Source organism: Pygoscelis adeliae, unplaced genomic scaffold (genome assembly GCF_000699105.1).
Source record: "Pygoscelis adeliae isolate BGI_AS28 unplaced genomic scaffold, ASM69910v1 Scaffold218, whole genome shotgun sequence".
Taxonomy (NCBI): domain Eukaryota; kingdom Metazoa; phylum Chordata; class Aves; order Sphenisciformes; family Spheniscidae; genus Pygoscelis; species Pygoscelis adeliae.
The window spans coordinates 271,024-288,411 of record NW_008825433.1 but is presented as its reverse complement, the minus strand read 5'-3'; the positions used below and the strand labels follow the sequence as shown (position 1 = coordinate 288,411).

At 39.6% G+C, this 17,388-nt stretch overlaps 2 protein-coding genes across 3 annotated transcripts in view; one reads left to right on the top strand and one right to left on the bottom strand.

Annotated features, from left to right (window-relative positions):
* On the top strand, positions 1-5,744 carry NDUFAF7 (NADH dehydrogenase (ubiquinone) complex I, assembly factor 7; the record flags this gene model as incomplete). Its single annotated transcript, XM_009331089.1, has 8 exons — positions 1-168; positions 807-917; positions 1,956-2,166; positions 2,660-2,718; positions 3,440-3,553; positions 4,401-4,544; positions 4,890-5,063; positions 5,451-5,744. Coding segments are annotated over 8 exons (1,194 nt in total), but the record flags the coding sequence as incomplete, so codon positions are not given.
* A 644-nt stretch (positions 5,745-6,388) lies between these two features.
* The window catches only part of PRKD3 (protein kinase D3), a 44,518-nt gene continuing 33,518 nt past the window's right edge, over positions 6,389-17,388 (bottom strand). For both annotated transcript variants that reach the window (XM_009331031.1, XM_009331032.1), the window contains 6 exons: positions 14,583-14,689; positions 13,834-13,995; positions 13,245-13,343; positions 11,469-11,736; positions 10,474-10,559; positions 6,389-9,617 (listed from right to left, as the gene is read on the bottom strand). In XM_009331031.1, coding sequence (XP_009329306.1) covers positions 9,444-9,617; positions 10,474-10,559; positions 11,469-11,736; positions 13,245-13,343; positions 13,834-13,995; positions 14,583-14,689 — 896 coding nt within the window. In that variant the 3' untranslated portion in view covers positions 6,389-9,443. The remainder of the gene's footprint in view (positions 9,618-10,473; positions 10,560-11,468; positions 11,737-13,244; positions 13,344-13,833; positions 13,996-14,582; positions 14,690-17,388) is intronic.

The following is a 17,388-nucleotide window of genomic DNA, read 5'->3' as shown; positions in this document are numbered from 1 at the left end:
CCCGGAGCCCGCGGTGTCGCAGCCGGCCGGAAAGCGGCCCCGCCGTGCCGCTCAGCGGGCCCCCGGCTCCTCTCCCCTCTCTCGCAGGGTTACTACACGCGCCGCGGCGGCATCGGGGAAAGCGGGGATTTCGTCACCTCCCCTGAAATAAGTCAGGTGTTTGGAGAGGTAACGCGTAGTTCCCTGTGTCTTAAGTAACTCCTGTTCATTCTCCCGTTACAGTTAACTTGGTTTTGGAGGAGGAGGGGGTGTTTTGCTTTTCTGGAAGATGGGGGAGTCCTTTCTTGTGTTATAATTTGGGAACACCATCTGTGCTCAGTAACGCTTATTTTCGTATAGAACTTGTTTATAAACAAAAAGAGTTATGGTAGTTTCCCAGCGTGAAAACTACTCAAAAATCGTTTTCAGATTTTGCTCTGGTTCGCTCTGGTTTGAGTATCATTTCCAGTAGCGAATATCGGCTACACGCTGTTCTCGAGGGCACTTTGGTCAATGCATTGTCATGAAGAACAGCTGTTCAGAGGCAGTTGGGCAGCGGCCTGCATTTGAGCCGTAAGTAAAAGTTTGTGCACCAACCAGAAGGGAGTCCCACCTGTTTACTGATGGAGAGTTGCTTCTGCTGGGCTGACAGCAAACAATCACCGATTTTAATACTTAAAGAGAAGAGGGCAAAGTTACGTTTGATTTTTCTTAACTTTAGAGAGAATATTGTATCGTATCTTAGTTATTATCAGACAAAAGGCAGATGTCACTTTTCACAAGTTCTGAAGTTATTACTGTAACTCTGTGTTTTTTCTCACCGTCAGTTAATAGGAATATGGTATATTAGCGAATGGATAGCCACGGGCAAACCTAAAGCATTCCAGCTGGTGGAACTGGGCCCAGGGAGGGGCACTCTTACTGATGATATATTACGGGTAGGTAAAAACTGGTATTAATATTCTCTACTTCTGGCTTTATTCTGCGGCTACGCTGAAATCTGAAGGAATTTTCAGAGGTTTCGTTATCGGGGCTTAACCTTCCCTAGTAACCAAATCATTTCAGTCGGGAGATTTGCAGCTTAGAATCTCATTAGAATACACGCAAGTTTCTGCTATTTAGCAAAGGGACCAGGTCTCCGAATTGAAAGCAGAACACAGGCCAGTGTGTGCCCACTGCACAGACACACGTGTCATCCTTCGAACACTACTTGATAGAAGGGGAGGGCAGGAATAATCCGTTACAGATTACTTCTGTATAGGAAACCATTACCCAAACTGAAAACCATTTAGGAGGGTGCTGCTGTGGGACCAGTGGGAGGGTGGCCTCAGTGCAAGCAATAGGAGAATAGGAAGGAAGAGGAGAATAATACAGGAGTGAAGTTGTGTCGGTTCCTTTGGGGATTTCAGGAGCTTATTTCTTTTGAGTTAACCCTCTCTGATCTATCATGCTTGCATAGCTGTCTATTCATTAAAATCTTCTGATTCAAAACCAAATTGCTAATGGGATTTAGTACCTCAGAAGAATTTTTATCCTATTTACATATGTTAATGAAAAAGAACTCTAATAACCACAGTGAAATGTAGGATATTGAGTACTTTTTGTTTATGGTGTCTGGGAAGACTGAACCATTTTTCTCCTAATGCTAAACCCGCTGTAGGTATTGGAGGAGCTACTCACTTTCAGGCTATCGCTATTCTAAATTAGCATTTCACATTGCTGTCCTTACAACTGTATAACGTGTGCCGTACTCTGCCAACTTTATTAGAAGCATAGCAGCTTTTATTAAAATTGATGAAGAAATTCCCATTTCCTTCTGGAGGAGCAAAATGCCGTCTTTCACCGAGACTATTTTGTTAAATGAAAGCCAACTAAATCTTATCTTTAATACAAGTAATGAGATTAAAGGTTAATTCTTAAACCTTTAACGTATACAGGATGTGACTGTGCCTCATAGAATTCATCTGTCTTTCTAGGTCTTCAACCAGCTTGCCTCTTTACTTAGTAAATGTGATGTCTCTGTTCATCTGGTAGAAGTGAGTCCCAAACTCAGCGAGATCCAAGCACTGATGCTGACAGGGGGGAAAGTGCAGTCAAACCCCGAGGACAAGTCTGCTTACATGAAAGGCGTTAGCAAGACTGGAATTCCCATTTTCTGGTACAGAGACATTCAAGATGTGCCGCCAGGTAAGGAGCTTGAACGTCTTGTTACAGGGACGGCGTCCTTCCTCCATTTGCAGCTTTTGATAACTGAGGATGTCTCTGTTAGCCTTCACAATGGGTAGAAAAGCAGTTAATATACGTATTAGCTCCTACTTCCTGTATGAGTCTGAGGCAGGATCTTGACTCATTCTCATAACTGCTACCTATTCTGACTGCCTTCGTTTTGGGATAGCTACCCAGTTTCATATATTGACTTTTTTTTTTCCATGGGAAACCATTTACTGGCTTTGCCTGAATCTCCTTTCGCGAGATACCCATCTAAAATTCATGGACTGGAAGCTACAGCTAGCTGTAGAAATGCTGTCTTTGATGTATCCAAGCTGGAAATAATGACAATTATTTCACAACCACATTAACTAGCTTAATTCGTTAATATTCATACAGATTTTTCATTTTCAAGCAGAAGCTGCTGTGGAAGCATTAATAATTTAATGTATTCTTTTTTACCTTCCTGCAGGTTACAGCTTTTACCTAGCACATGAGTTTTTTGACGCCCTGCCGATACATAAGTTTCAGGTATAGCAAGAAGATTATTGTAATTGTGACCATGTGCTTAAACACCTTTTCTCTTTGAGGAAGAACAGAATTAAGGTGCCAAACTAGACACATGCATCGTCTCTGGTGATAAAACATTTTTAACTGAATTTGGACAAATAAGGCTTAATTCAGCTGATAACTGTAAAATTAGTAATTGTTCTTGACTGGAAAAGCTTGTAGAAAGCTAAAGATTTCTTTCTGCTGAGGTAAGTCAAGTTTTTTTATTTCTTCTAGATTAATGAAGCTTTTAATTTTCACGTTTTGTTAGTAGGGGTACATAAAATAGACTGAAGGGCTTTCATTTGAATGGTAATGAAAATAGCAAAATAGAGGCTAGTTAGGATTCAGAAGAAACTTGCAACTTCAATTTAATAATTAGCTTATGAAAATCACTGGTTGGTAGAATAAAATATTTTATTTTGATACGTTGCACTATCAATAGAAGAGGCGGCATTTTTCTTAACGGCATCATTCAGTCCTTTTAGGTATAGTTAAACCTGTATTTGTTGACTCTGCAGATGAGTCTCTACCACAAGCTTTTTCCAAGGCAGTTACTGGAATTAAATAGGAATGAATAATAATAGCGTATTATGTTCTTAAAAGGATTGTGAAAGTGTTTGATGCATTAGTCCAACCAAATAAAGAAGATACCGTTGTACCCATTAGAGTGTAAAATGAGTACTTTGGGTTCATTAAACAGAGAACAGAGAAAGGCTGGCGTGAGGTGTTGGTCGATATAGATCCAGAAGTTCCTGACCAGCTGCGGTTTGTCCTGTCACCATCCAGTACCCCCGCGACAGAGAACTTTATTCAGGTAAGGCTATGCCTACCAGAGTCTGTACTTACGTATTTACTGACGCTTTCAAGAACATTTACTGCTTTTCAGTTACTTTGACAGCAAGAGGAGGGCGCTCAATCTATAAATGAGTAAATACAACTTACCGTTTACATTCTGCAGAACTTCCACAAGCATTTAACTTCGTACGCTGCGAAAATATAGCACAAAAATAAACATGTACATCGAACTTTGCAAAGTGAGAGCTTAAACAGACAAAGCGCTTCAGAGAGCAAACTGAGGCAGCAAGTGACAGGGAGGGTTCTGCGTTGCATGTGTCACATCACCACCTCGACACTGGCCCTGCCTAAGCCAGGCTCTCAACCTGCTGTGTACGTACTCGGTGCAGCTGGGTACTTCTGTGCTTTACTGACCTTTAATGGAAAGTGTCTGAGATTTTTTTTTTCCCTAAAGTTCACTGGATTCTTAAAGTTACAAAATGAAGTAGTTGAGATTAAAACCAACTACAGAGTTTCACACAGAAAGGCCTTTTTGAAGGGCACGCACAGCTGAAGAGCTATGTTCGTTCTTTCAGTACCACAGTCATGCAATTTCGCCTGAGGCAGGTATTCTTACTTGTTAGAAAAAATTTCATTTCCCTTGACTATAGGTTATAGAAGAGATGACCGAAATCCAGCAGTCAGAAAACACTAATTGAAAATGACTGTTAGCAAAAACCAGCTCAAGCTCTAGGTAGCCTAGAATACACCCCTGGACCTCTGTGCCCCAGTGAAGTGACAACAATCCCAAGACGTCAAGCGTGAAGAACTCTTGCCCTGTACTTGTTTGCTAATCCAGGTGTTTTGATCTTTGAACTCTGCACTAGCCTGAAGAAACGAGAGATCATGTGGAAGTGTGTCCTGAGGCTGGTGTCATCATTCAGAGGCTTGCCTGTCGTATAGAAAAGGATGGTGGGGCTGCACTGGTTGCCGATTATGGCCATGATGGAACCAAAACTGACACTTTCCGGGTAAGTCATTTACCCTGAAATAAGAAGCCAAAATACTCTGGTTTTTTTTATTTGTCACTTGGATCATTAGGTTCTTGTAAGAGAAAGGTCTTGGGTGGACATAATAGCAAAAACTGCATTATGCTGCAATCATAAAACTGAGGAGTTGAGTTCTTATTTAATCAGTACCCAGAAGGGTTTCTGTCAGACAGAAAGGATAATCTGAGCCCTTGCTACATTTATCTCAGATTTCCAAAGTACGATTTGCTATTCTCACCCCTCACACGCACAACTTAGTCTTTGCTAGTCCTAGCTACGGTAGCTAGGGGTACAGCTGAGTATAATCTTCCTATTTAAATTTTTCAGGGTTTCCAGAATCACAAACTTCACGATGTGCTGAGAGCTCCAGGTACAGCAGACCTGACAGCAGATGTTGATTTCAGCTATCTTCGAAAGATGACGCAGGGAAGAACAGCCACATTAGGCCCCATAAAACAGTGGGAGTTTTTAAAAAACATGGGCATTGACCTCCGATTGCAGGTATGATAGCGTTTACAGGTACATAAACTCTCCTAATCCACAAGCAATACTCTTAAGCAGCAAGAGAGCTTTTATAAAAAAATCTGATTTCTAAAAGAAAGTTGTTCAAAACAACATTAAGCATGAGATCAAAGAGTTGCTTCTCCTAGACGTAAGTTACTCTGGATCCCTCAAAGTAAACTGATTATATTTAGGAGTATTTAATGCAAAACTTTGCTACATACATCGATGTATGAGCTCCACCAGGGATCTCACCAGTTCTACTGAACATTATGGCACTGTTACGTTAGTACAACGGAAAAGGATGCAACAGGAGATTGCGGGTATGAGGGAATTTATAGGAAAGCAGGAAGGGCTATAACCTACATTCTTTTTTTTCTTTTTAAGGTGCTCTTGCAGAATTCACGTGACACAGCAACTCATGAGCAGTTACTTCACAGCTACGATATGCTGATGAATCCCAAGAAGATGGGGGACTGTTTTAACTTTTTTGCCCTGCTGCCTCACCGTAGACTCGTACATCCTGACAAGAAACAGAAGCCAGAATCAAAGTCTCCCTTACCACCTGTTGCTGGATTTGGTGAACTCTTACTGAAGTAATTTCAAATACTATAGCAAAATGTCTGATAATAGTAGCTTTCAATAGTAACTTATTAAATTAAAAAAAAATCAAAGTAAAAGGAATGGAGTCGTGCGTTTTATGGTTTCACATACAAAACGTTTTGCAATAATATAATTGGCATATAGCTACATACGCAGTAAGGTAAGAACTAAATATTTTGATTTATCTTTGAACTGAAAGCACATGAAATGTCACGTTACTTCTCCAGGCGATTTTCTCACACCAATCTACACTTCAGGGCCTAGCCACATTTTGGTAGGGAGTGCTATTTCAGAGTAAATCTAGTGCGGCACGCTAAACCTACTGACTGACCTATGCAGTATGTGTAGAAATCAAACACTGCACATACAGAAACCAGCATACACAGAGCAGAGAAACAATATTTCAGGGGTCTTACAACGGAGCCGAGTGAAGTATTTACTAGTGGAATCAAGTTAAAACTTGTCAGTAACAAACAGATGTGCTAAGGAGACTTTCAGGGCACTCAGCTTTGGTACTTGCTTAAAACACAAGCTGCCCTGATGTTTTTGAAGATACTTTTTTATAAAGAGAATGGTGGCAGGAACCATGCAAAAAGAGTTATTAGTTCCAAAGCACCTACTAACAGAATTCCCACAGCAGGCCATAGCTAATGACAGATCCACAACCAGGGACACATAAAGAAACACTTACTTCTAAGCACATGTGAGAGGAGAGGTAATCCATGTAAATAAAAAGAACAAGTCTGATAGGGAAATAAATTTTATTTTCAAGCTTATCAGAGGATATTTACAAACAATGGGATGTATAAAAATATAAAAGTACTTGACAGTGTCCTTTTGAGGCTATAAATTTTACATGAGCTTTTTTCTAGCATCATCATAGCACTATTTCTTGAATGAACACAATTCATCTAGGGATAAGGATATGAAACACTGTAACCTACTGCTGTCAAAGTCTGCAGTAAAGGTAGAAAAAAGGGAATAAAAAACTCAGCTATTTTTACTACTCTGAAGAAAGTTTACTCCTAATGCATGTCTGATTTTTTGGTTCCTCAGCTATTAGCTGCTTGTGGCTTCTATTGTCTGGCCCCATAAGTCTGCATATATGGTCAGGCAATCTCCTCCAAAGGCCAACAGCATTATCTATTTTTTTAATACAACTTGAAGAATAAATAGCTCATATAATAATTTTGGAGCAGAGCAGACTTCATGGGGAGAGACATCAGCCAGGCCTTCTACTTCATTGTTGTCCCCTCCTTCCTCTATTCCTGTTGTGCTTTTTCAAGTGACCAAGCTGGCTTTTTGACTCTCTTAAAACAAAACAAACAAAAAAACCCACCCCACAGGAAAACCTGAAGTGACAGCCCAAGTATAAAGTCTGAAGTTTAAAACCAGACTGTATCTACATTATCACAATTAGGATGGAAGATAGCAACGGCTTCACTGAAATTTGGTCACTTGAGCCGCGGAAGTTGCAAGAAGCACTGCTTCCCTTGCCAAGCCTGGGCAAATACTAGACTACCAGCTTCACAGGCGATTGTTCTGGTTCCAAAGGTGAAAAATAGTGCCTCTCTGAAGAATCGGTCCCGAAACCCTGCCTTAACAGGACAGCAAGGTTAAGGCACAAATTCTGCCCCTTCTGAATTCCTCTGCACTGCCCTGACAGCATGGAAGGGGAGGGATGACCCCCAGTGTAGGAGGGGCAGGGACTGCCATCAGGCAAGTCCCCTGCACAACCCTGAGGAAAACACGTGCTAGGAGAGAGGACAGGTGGTGGGCAGAAGGGCTGAAACGCTCTGCCCGCTGCTGGCTGCAGGAAAACTGCCATACAGATTGCACCAACGTTTTGTAGGAAGTTTGGTATATCCTACCAGGGAAGCCAGAGTTCAGCCTTCACCAACTTCGACACCTACAAAATTCAGTGGCAGTTAGATTAAGGGCAGGAGGAAAAGAAAAGGTGGGTTAAAAGACCCAAACCTACCTGTGGGTACGTACTTCTGCAACTGCCACTGACTTTACTGCCAGGTCACTGTCATTGCAAGCAGCTGCCAGCCCTGAAATAGCCTTGTAAAATTTTATGTATATCTAACAACATAGAAAAAGTCTGCTCGCCTGCTTCCTTACCTGAATAACAACAGTAGAAAAAAATACTTATCTACACACACACACAAAAAATATCTTTGTAGGAGAGAGAGGAGATACCCCAAAGCCTCTCACTGACTTTGCAGTTCAAGCCTGTATCAGTATTTTAAAAAGCATTTGAAACCAAGCTCCAGTTAAGCAGCTTGGCACATCAGGGATATGTACAGCCACCCAGCACCTTCTACCAGCACAATGCTGTTATCCCACACAAAAGGAAAGATTTCACCTTTTCCATTTTTTAAAATAGGACAAAAAATCCCTCTATTTGCATTTAGCATTCGTGGCCTCAAACTTCTTTGCAATACCATGAACTTTAACTGTCACACTGTCCTCTGAGGGAATCGCTTCCAAAGAATATTGCTGCTTCCTCTCTATAGCGCCACAAGTCCAGTAAGTGGTTGGGAATCCATCAACTGAGGCATCTGCATAAAAAACTGAATTAGGAGTTGGTTTTGGACTCTTCATTCAGCTCAAACAACAACGCTGAGCACAGTAAAGAGGACGGGAGGGGCTGCAGCTTCAGGTCAGAAGGCAAAGCCCTTTCACCCACAACCCAGCCGCCCTGGCAGAAGCAACAGGTGATTTGACATCCGCTGTTACTCCTAGGTTTTGAGCAGAGTTAAGATACGAGCTAGCAGGCTACAAACTACTCCTGATGTAAGTCCAGGGAACCTTAAAAAAATTAGAAAAATATTAGAAAAATTTAAAAGTCTAATTACTCAAAACAACTGAAGAAAGCTGCATGTATTTTTCCCTATTCTTCCACATCCTTCTGCTAGAAGCTGTTTTTCCAGAGTGAAAGGATATGCTACATCAAGTCTTCTGTGCTCGCTGTGCATTACTTGTGTAGTTTTAAGGCCAAATGCCTTTGGCATTTATGAATGACGTGTGCCAGCCTTGCACAGCAACACACTGCTGTGGCTTATTGCTCTGTTTTAACAGACAAAATAAAGGACTAGCATAGCTTTGATTGTCATCTCTTTAGATTGTCAGCCAGCATTTCAAGAGGAATGTAAAAAGTTATGGGGTTTTCTTTTTTTGGGTATCTGAAAAAAGTTCAATTAGGGCAAAGACACACATATTTAACTGTCTTAACAGCAGCAAATTATTCCTTCATCTATGAAGCTGTATTCGACTTAAACCACCATGTTTTGCTGTTAGCCAACGTATTCTGCACTGATTTCTTTTTACAGTCTCTTTTCACCATGCACAGTTTAGGAAACGGGAGATGTATCTAAGTAACAGAAAACAGTCCTCTACGGCCTAGTAAATAGGGATTAGAAAACCATTACAAAATTCTTATTGTGTAGGCTATGGAAAAAAAAAACAAAACAAACCAACCTTGAAAAACACACAAACCATTCAATCTGTACACATTACACCTCAGTAATGGCTCTGTAGCCACACAGCTTGGTGAAACATTACCACTGTCCAGTAACTGCTCATAGTTTAAGTCAGAGATGGAGAAAAGCTTGTCAGACAACAGTCTATTCCCATGTCAATGCAGGATCCTCTGGGGCTTTGTACACTGAACTATGTGTACAGCATTCAGAAAGAGCAACAGCTGTTCCAAAACTTATCTTCACTTTCTGTCTGGAGTGTCCTTCTTTGCTGCAATTTAGCATAATGAATAAATCAAGGGTCTTCTTCCATGTCATCTGGATTAGGAGCCATAATAAAATGCTGGGGGTACTCAAGGTTGTGTTCATAAGCATGCTCTTTCCAGCGTGCATCATCACTCTCATGGGTAATGTAACGCTCTCCAATGCGTGTTTCAAATTCTCTGAGGTCAAGCCAAGTCTGATAATCCTAAGGAGTAAAAGAAATTTAAGGAAGCAGTTTAAGAAACAGCAGCACTACATTCCCACAGATAAATTCTGCAGTTTGTCTCTACTTTTAGTATAAATAGCCACATGATATAATCAACAAGATCTGTTTAAAAAAAAAAAAATACCCCAAGGATTGGTTCAAAATTAAATAGGCTAGTATCTAAGGTTGTAATACTATAAATCATGAAAACTTTTTGTAATAAGACAGCTATGTTAGCTTTATTATAAAATTAATTGTATATATAAAAATACATGAAATTATAGTTATTCCAATATTGTTTGTACTTAAAATTAATCAGATTTTCCCCTTAACATCTTCTAAGTTATTTGTGTGCATGGATATATGCATACAGTATTGTGAAAACATTGTGAAAGGAACCCGTGTCAAACAAGCGGGTAAATTCCATTCCAAACCATTCCCTTCTAAAACGACTAGAAGTTAGAGCACACACCAGCTTGTGTGTCCACTTCAGCAGTGAACAAACAATGTTTGCCTCGACACTGATTTCAGTGGGGCTCCATGCACTCATCACTGTCCACATTCAGGAGAGGTGCCAGAAGAGTAAAACTCTGTGTCGGTGTCAGACAGGAAGTGAGGGGCCGGAGAGACAGTAAGACAAAAGTTTTCCTTGAGAAGAGAAGCCACAAACAGATGGGCAGAATCCTGGAGCACATAAAATGTAAAGCTAAAACCAGAAACACTCAAGCCTCCATGAATGCTTGTTAACGGATTTGACAGTAGTAGTTTTAATAAGCCTCTGAAGGATTTCATTCAAAAAAAAAAAAAATCATTATTCACCCACTATAAACATAGTGAAAGAGACAGATAGGTTTACCTGTAACCATGGGTGACTAAGGGATTTGTCAACACTGAAACGTTTTCTCATCTTCACTTGAAGCAAATTGTTTATTAAATCAATGGCTGACAAAGAAGAACAGAACAAAAATTATATTGTTTAAATACTAATCACCTCTATCATCATTCGCATGCTGCAGTGAAAGTAAATTTTTTGTGTGTATGTATCCTACTGAACTCTTTTAAACTTAATCAAGCTCTTGAATTTTATATTTAGCTTTGCTTATGTTAAATGAGGCTACAAAATAGGTATGGGGTAAGCTTCCCTCCCACTTTGACGGAAACACTAAAAGCTTTACTATATTACTCGTTCATCTTTTTCCCTACTGATTTCAGTGATTTTCAGAAGTGCCTAAGTAACTTGAACATAATCCTGTGTTCCAAAATGATGTAGGTACTTTCACTATTGTATACTTTCGTGTATGTCCTTCCACATCTACCTGTGTATTAATCATATACACATTACTGATAACAAAGCTGGCATTGGAGAGCTCTAGAGACCAACCTCGTAAACTTCTAGACTGTTCAGACCTGACATTTAGATCCAGGTTTTGTTTCACTTGCTAATGTACAAAACTAAAATTCCAGATTCAACTTTGAACCATTTCTGTAATTATAGTTCAGATAAAGTATGCTTTGAGATCAGCGTTCAGCAAATACTCGCACATGATTCAACTTTTCGTTGGGAATTTTGGGAAGTTTCAAGCTATTCATCCCACTCCTCATGCATGCAATTAATTTTTCTTGCTAAATCTATTGGCTCCTCCTGCCCTGAAAATGATCTAAAACATTATATTTGACAATTTATCTTCCACAAATATATGCCAGCTCATATTTATCCATTTTGGCATAGTCTACTAAACTCAAACTATTAATAATTCTCGTGCTCCTATCTGAATGAACCTTGAAGTTTAAGCATTTGAATGTGTTATCTACATATAAAGACATTCTAATCGAGAAAATTCATTTCTTTACCTTCACTAGAAATTTCCTTCCAAGGATTTGGTGGGTACATAAATGCTGCATTTTGAATCTGATCATTTATATCCTCATCTTCATTAAATGGGAATGTACCACTAAGGCTCACGTAGACAATAACTCCTACTGACCACATGTCTAGAGAGCGGTTGTAACCTTTACTCCTGAGCACTTCAGGGGCAAGATAAGCAGGTGTCCCCACCACAGAGCGCCTGAAAGATTTTTCACCAATGATACGTGCAAAGCCAAAATCACACAGCTTCACCTGCAAAAGGAATATATTGTAAACAGAGAAATCTCCGCTTGATCCCCAAAGCATGCTACTGCCCAAGACCAGAGTGGTACTTGACACTGTTTCATTTAAACATTGTATGCACTAAAACAGAGACAAAACATTACCTAAGCCAGTCAGTTAAGGTTTTAGGTTGCTGGTTTTGCAGACTGTGGATCAACCATCCTTCAGACTGAGCCCTGAATTGGCCTTGCACAGACTCGGGTCTGAGGCAGTCTGTGTAGTACAGGGCCACAAGCGTGCAAACAAGGACAAAAAACTTCATTTTGAACTCGGCTCATTTTCAGAGGCAAATCCACACCCTCACAGAACCAAAATTTTAAAAGCACATGAATCCCAGCCAGACCACATTCCTCTTAATCATATTCCTGAAGCTGGAGGCTTCAGCTACACAGAAATCAAACGATGAGTTTTAGCTAGAACTCAGACCCAGCCAGCTCTGGGCAGAACGGTCCAATAATCATCCAAGTAAAAAGCATCATCAGCTGGTGCCTGCACTGATGCTCAGATCTTCATGGTTCTGGGATGGTTCCTTAACTTGAACACAGCAAACACTTGTACAGAAAAAAGGATCCAGATCAAGTCCAACACTAACCCCAAGTTAATAAGCCCTCCTCAGGGTATAAGAAAGAGCAGTGCACTAAAGGCATACAAGTGACTCTCCAAAAGTCCACTCCACTTTGCATTAATGTCACAGGACTGGAAGCAATTCCCTGATGCTGCCTAGCAGATTTTAATTTCTCTATATCCTCCACGAAATCCATACTATCCAAGGTATATAAGGTAATAGCTGACTGGGTAAGTGTTGACAGTACATAAATACTAGTATTGCTGAACAGCATTTCTCTCACAGAAATTAGCTGTTTAGTTTATATTACAATATAATATCATACATACTGTTAATGAAGATCCCTGAGCAAGACCAGTGACAAATGAGCCAGTCCCTTTTCACAACAGCTTATAAGCAAGACAGACAAAAGCGAGGAGGAGGAGATGTACAACAAGGAAGAAATTGTTTCCCCAGGGTCAAACAGCACTGGAACAGAAACGAGGACTGGTCTTGAAGCTTCTAATCTTGTGCCTTTTCCACTGGACTGTTCTCACTAATCCAGAATACCAATTTCCATGCACTCTTCACAAGCATAAAAATACAGTCTACACAGCCTTTTGCGAAGTGCTGGCAGTAGTTGTACTTCTCAGGCTCCCTGGAGTAAAGAATGCTGCTGCACAGCATTGTTGTGAGACATGATCCATGTCTGAGGGGAAAGAAACTGCAACAGACCATTGAGCATACAGCTAGGCTAAGAGTTGGAAAGGGAAAAAAAAAAAAGACAACTATAATACATGTAGTTCAAGTAATTCTAGACTAAGTCAATTGAACAATACCACAAGAGGTCACCTTTTAAGCTGCAATGCCTATACTTCTTTAAAAAAAGAACAATGAAAAGTGATGAAAGAAGTATTTTTTAATCTCCACTCACTTGAGGGAATGGCTCTGCTGATGCTAGTAGTACATTTTCTGGTTTTAAATCACAGTGCACAATATTCTTGAAGTGTAAATTCCTCAAAGCAACAAGTATCTACAAAAATGAAAGAACATTTTCAAACCTATTCAAGTGCATCAAAAGTGTCAAAAGCCACACACGCTAAGCAATACAGTAATTTGTATCAACACAGCCTTCAAGAATTAACCCATATATGCTGTGCAAGTACTATTTTTTTCCAGCCTATCAAGACTTGGAACTGATGGTTTTGATTTTCCTTTTTTTTTTTTTCCCCCTCTTTTTTTTCCCCCACCTCCTCCCTCTCCGTCTTTTTGAATGCTTACTGTTTTGACATGCATCTTTGGCTGTCCATAATATTATGTCTTGGGAAAGAAGGGCAAAAAAATTAACGTAACAACACTCAAAATTATTTCCATGTTTATCCAACTTTCATTAGATGTGCAGCCGTCTGTGCTGTCTCTTTTAAATAACAATACAGAAAACCCCTTGTCCAAACTCCATTCTCACATAGTTACAAAAGATAAATCTAGCCTTCCCTCTCAAAGAAGAGAGAATGAACGCCAACCTGAGTGACCATGAACTTAGTTATTCGTTCTGGAAGTCGACTCTTCTCGCTGGAAAGAATCATCTCTAGCATATCCCCATGCAGCTTTTCCATCACAACAAAGACCCGTTCCGGGGTTTCAAACATACATTCCAGGTTCACAATCCCAGGGTGGTGCAAATTCTAAAATAAAGTAGTACAGGTACATCACTAAAATAAAACAGTATGAAATATCCCGAACTACACAAAAATGTTGTGCCTCAAATTGAAAAGCAGTTAAGTGGAGAGTTAGAGATGAAAAAAAATGAATGTCTGAAGCAAGAAGCTAGCTTGAAACATAAACGTAAACCCATGAAATGTGCCGATTATCACTACTAAGATTAATTTGTTTTAACACAAACTATCTGTAATGATGTTACAGTTGATACACTCAGTAGCTTGACTACAGAACATGCAAGAATAACACTCAGACTGGGGAGCCAGTAGTGGAAGACAGCCAAAAATAATACAGTTTCCTGCTACCTGCAGGAGACAACATGGACCCAAAGTACCTGTCTTCAGTGGATCCCCTATGGGGGGTAAATACCACTCCCAAGTTATCAGTTCTACCAAATACTCAGGAATTCCCGCTCTTCTAAGATTCCCGCTTACAAAAAGACTCAGAAGTCGCTTACACTGATTTAGAAATCAATTCAGAGCACTTACACACATTACAAAATCTTATTAATGGCTTGAGACAAACTCCAACGTGATCCAAAATACTTTTGTACCTGGAGAATGGCTACTTCATTACGAAGCTGACTTTCCTGTTTAGTTGGAAACCTCATCTTGTCAATGACTTTGATAGCCACATCTCTTCCAGTCTTCCTATGTTTTCCTAAACATAAAGTCAATGTCAGCCATCAAGAGGCAGAAGCAATTCATAGCTATAAAACATTACAGCAGAAATTCCTTTTTGGGGAAACAAGTCTATTTTGTGCAAATGTACAATATTACTATATTTATATTTAAAATTGCAACTGGTATATGAGTAATAAGTGATTAGCCTCAACAGAAGGGTTGTAAATGAATTTAAACTGGTTCCTACTCTGCCGTTAGGTATGCACATTGACATTAGATGTATTAGGTGAAGTTTTCATTTGTGCAAGGGACTTGCACTTTAGCAAGTAATACCTACTCTCACAGAATATTGCCTCTCCTGTAAAAAAACAAACAACAAAACTATTCAAGACAAATGTGAAGAGAGATTTACAAGTCTTCTCCAGTGGTTTCATACTTTTATGGGCTCCACATGCACAGGAAATTATACCTAATACTCTACAGGAATATAGGGGTAATTATGTGCCATGAAGAACAACCCGCTAACACCCAGGAGGCAGTCTGTTGTGATCAAAAAGCTCTAAAAGGTTGTGGTAAGAAAAAAAACGTGCTGATAGCACCAAATACTGTTCCTTGCTGCAAACTGCATCAGCTAAATGAGAAGCATTCTGCAATACACAGATAGGATGTTTCAAGGGCTAAGTGAGTAGCTGTAAATGCTTACCCAGCTTCTCCACAACTGCTGAACTGACTTCTATCACATTCACATCAGAGAGGTTAATGGGATCACACACTGCAAGATCTCGATAATCTAAGACATTTAATACTAAACTAATATAAAACAGTAAGTCTGCACCAAAGGAAAAAAGTCATTATCTGCTCAGTGAAGGATGCGGAAGCCATTTTAGGAAAAGGGATGACACACAGCTACAGCGTAAGCAGCACAGAGGACTCTACTGGCGCTGCTACTGGGAGCCCAGCGATGCCTCGCTAATCACCCAGCAAGGCCTCACCTGCTGCTCCACAGTCAGTACTGGTGGCCAGGGCTTAGGCAGGGCATAGGAATTGCTCCAAAGGCTGCTGTGCCAAGCAGCTAATGCACCTGCCTTAAACAACATCATGAATAAAGAGTCAAAACCAGGCTTATCTCCACTGGATGAAAGCAGGCAGGCATCACTCAAGGTCCAAAAGGGTTTACAAGTTTACCAAATAGAACTAACAATTGGAGAGCAAAAAATAAATTTTAAAAAGATTACGTTAGTCCTAAGGAAAGCGTACACTGTGTAACGGACTGTCACAGACAACAGCATAAAGCCAGAAGTCTTGAAAGAGAGAGATGCGGGGAGTTTTGTCATTTTGTCTGTAACAAATCAACAATTTTTAGGCAAAATATTAGAAATCACAGCACCCGGCTATAATTTAACTAAAACCCTAGACTCAGGGACAGTGACTCTGGCTCCACTAGACATCAAATTAAGTTGAAATGTAGCAGAAATACCATCAATTACGAACTAGATGAAAAACCCAGAAGACAAATGCTACGTTGCAAGAGAACGTAAAGCAAAACCACCAAACTAACAAAACACTTAACTACAGAAGCTAGACTAGAGCTAAAAATTGAACATGAACAAAGATTAACAGAACAGCAGCTTGAAAATTCCTTTTCCTAAAACAACCAACCAGGTAGGTTCAGGGCAAGTTTTACATCAGCGAGAAACTGTCAAGAATTTTTTTTTTTCCCCCTCCATTTTTCAGACCCTTCAAAACTAATCAAAATAGGAAAAGCAGAGGGAAACTGTTCTCACTGAAAGAAACAGGGGTTGGATATCAATATCCTATAACTTCTTGATTTACAATTCATAAATGATGGTCCAGAATAGAGGACACACACACACAAAAAAAAAAAAAACAACAAAAAACCAAACCCCACAACAACATAAGCAACTTAATTTTATATTTATTTGTTTAAATAAAAGGTTTTGTTACCTTTATTTCAGTAAGCCTACACAGATGGGGAGAAGCCAATATTAGAAGTTACCAGGTCCAGTCTCCCCAAACACCAGCAACTATTAAGCAGTGTGCAGAGCCAGCAAAAGAATATTCTTTTATATTCTCTTTTCTTGCTCTTTCAGCTTGTGATTTTATCTTAAGAAACTGAGTATACATACCCTATATATTTTAAGGCATCTTTAAGTGAAAAGATTTAATATAATAAAAGGCTTTTATAAGCATTTATTATGTTTATAAGCATTTATAAGCATTGAATCATGAAAAATACCAAGCTGAGATTTAACTAAAAGACAATTTAGAGACTATATACAGAAATAAAACCAAAACATTAAAACTACTGTCTGCATTTGTGCATGTTCTATTCATAAGAGAGGGAGCATACTTCGATTCACACTATGCTTTAAGAAATACAGAGGGGAAAAAAATAGACCCCCTCTCAAGAGTGATGTAAATCCAGACTATCAAAGTGCATTTCCATCAAGCAGTTCAGAAGTAATAGAGGAAAGTATTTAACTACACAATTGGCACACAGAAAAATCATAGCCACAATATTTCCTGACAACATGACAGAAGCAGAAAGGTTACCACTTTTAAATCATTAGTTATCACTTTTTCTTTCTTTCCAGATTTATGGTCAGTGGTTTTCTCAACACTTGAGATACAACACATGGGATTGGGAAAAAAAAAAAAAAAGGGAGAAAGAGTTCATATGATGCACTTCCAGTATTTCTTCTTTTTGTGATTACA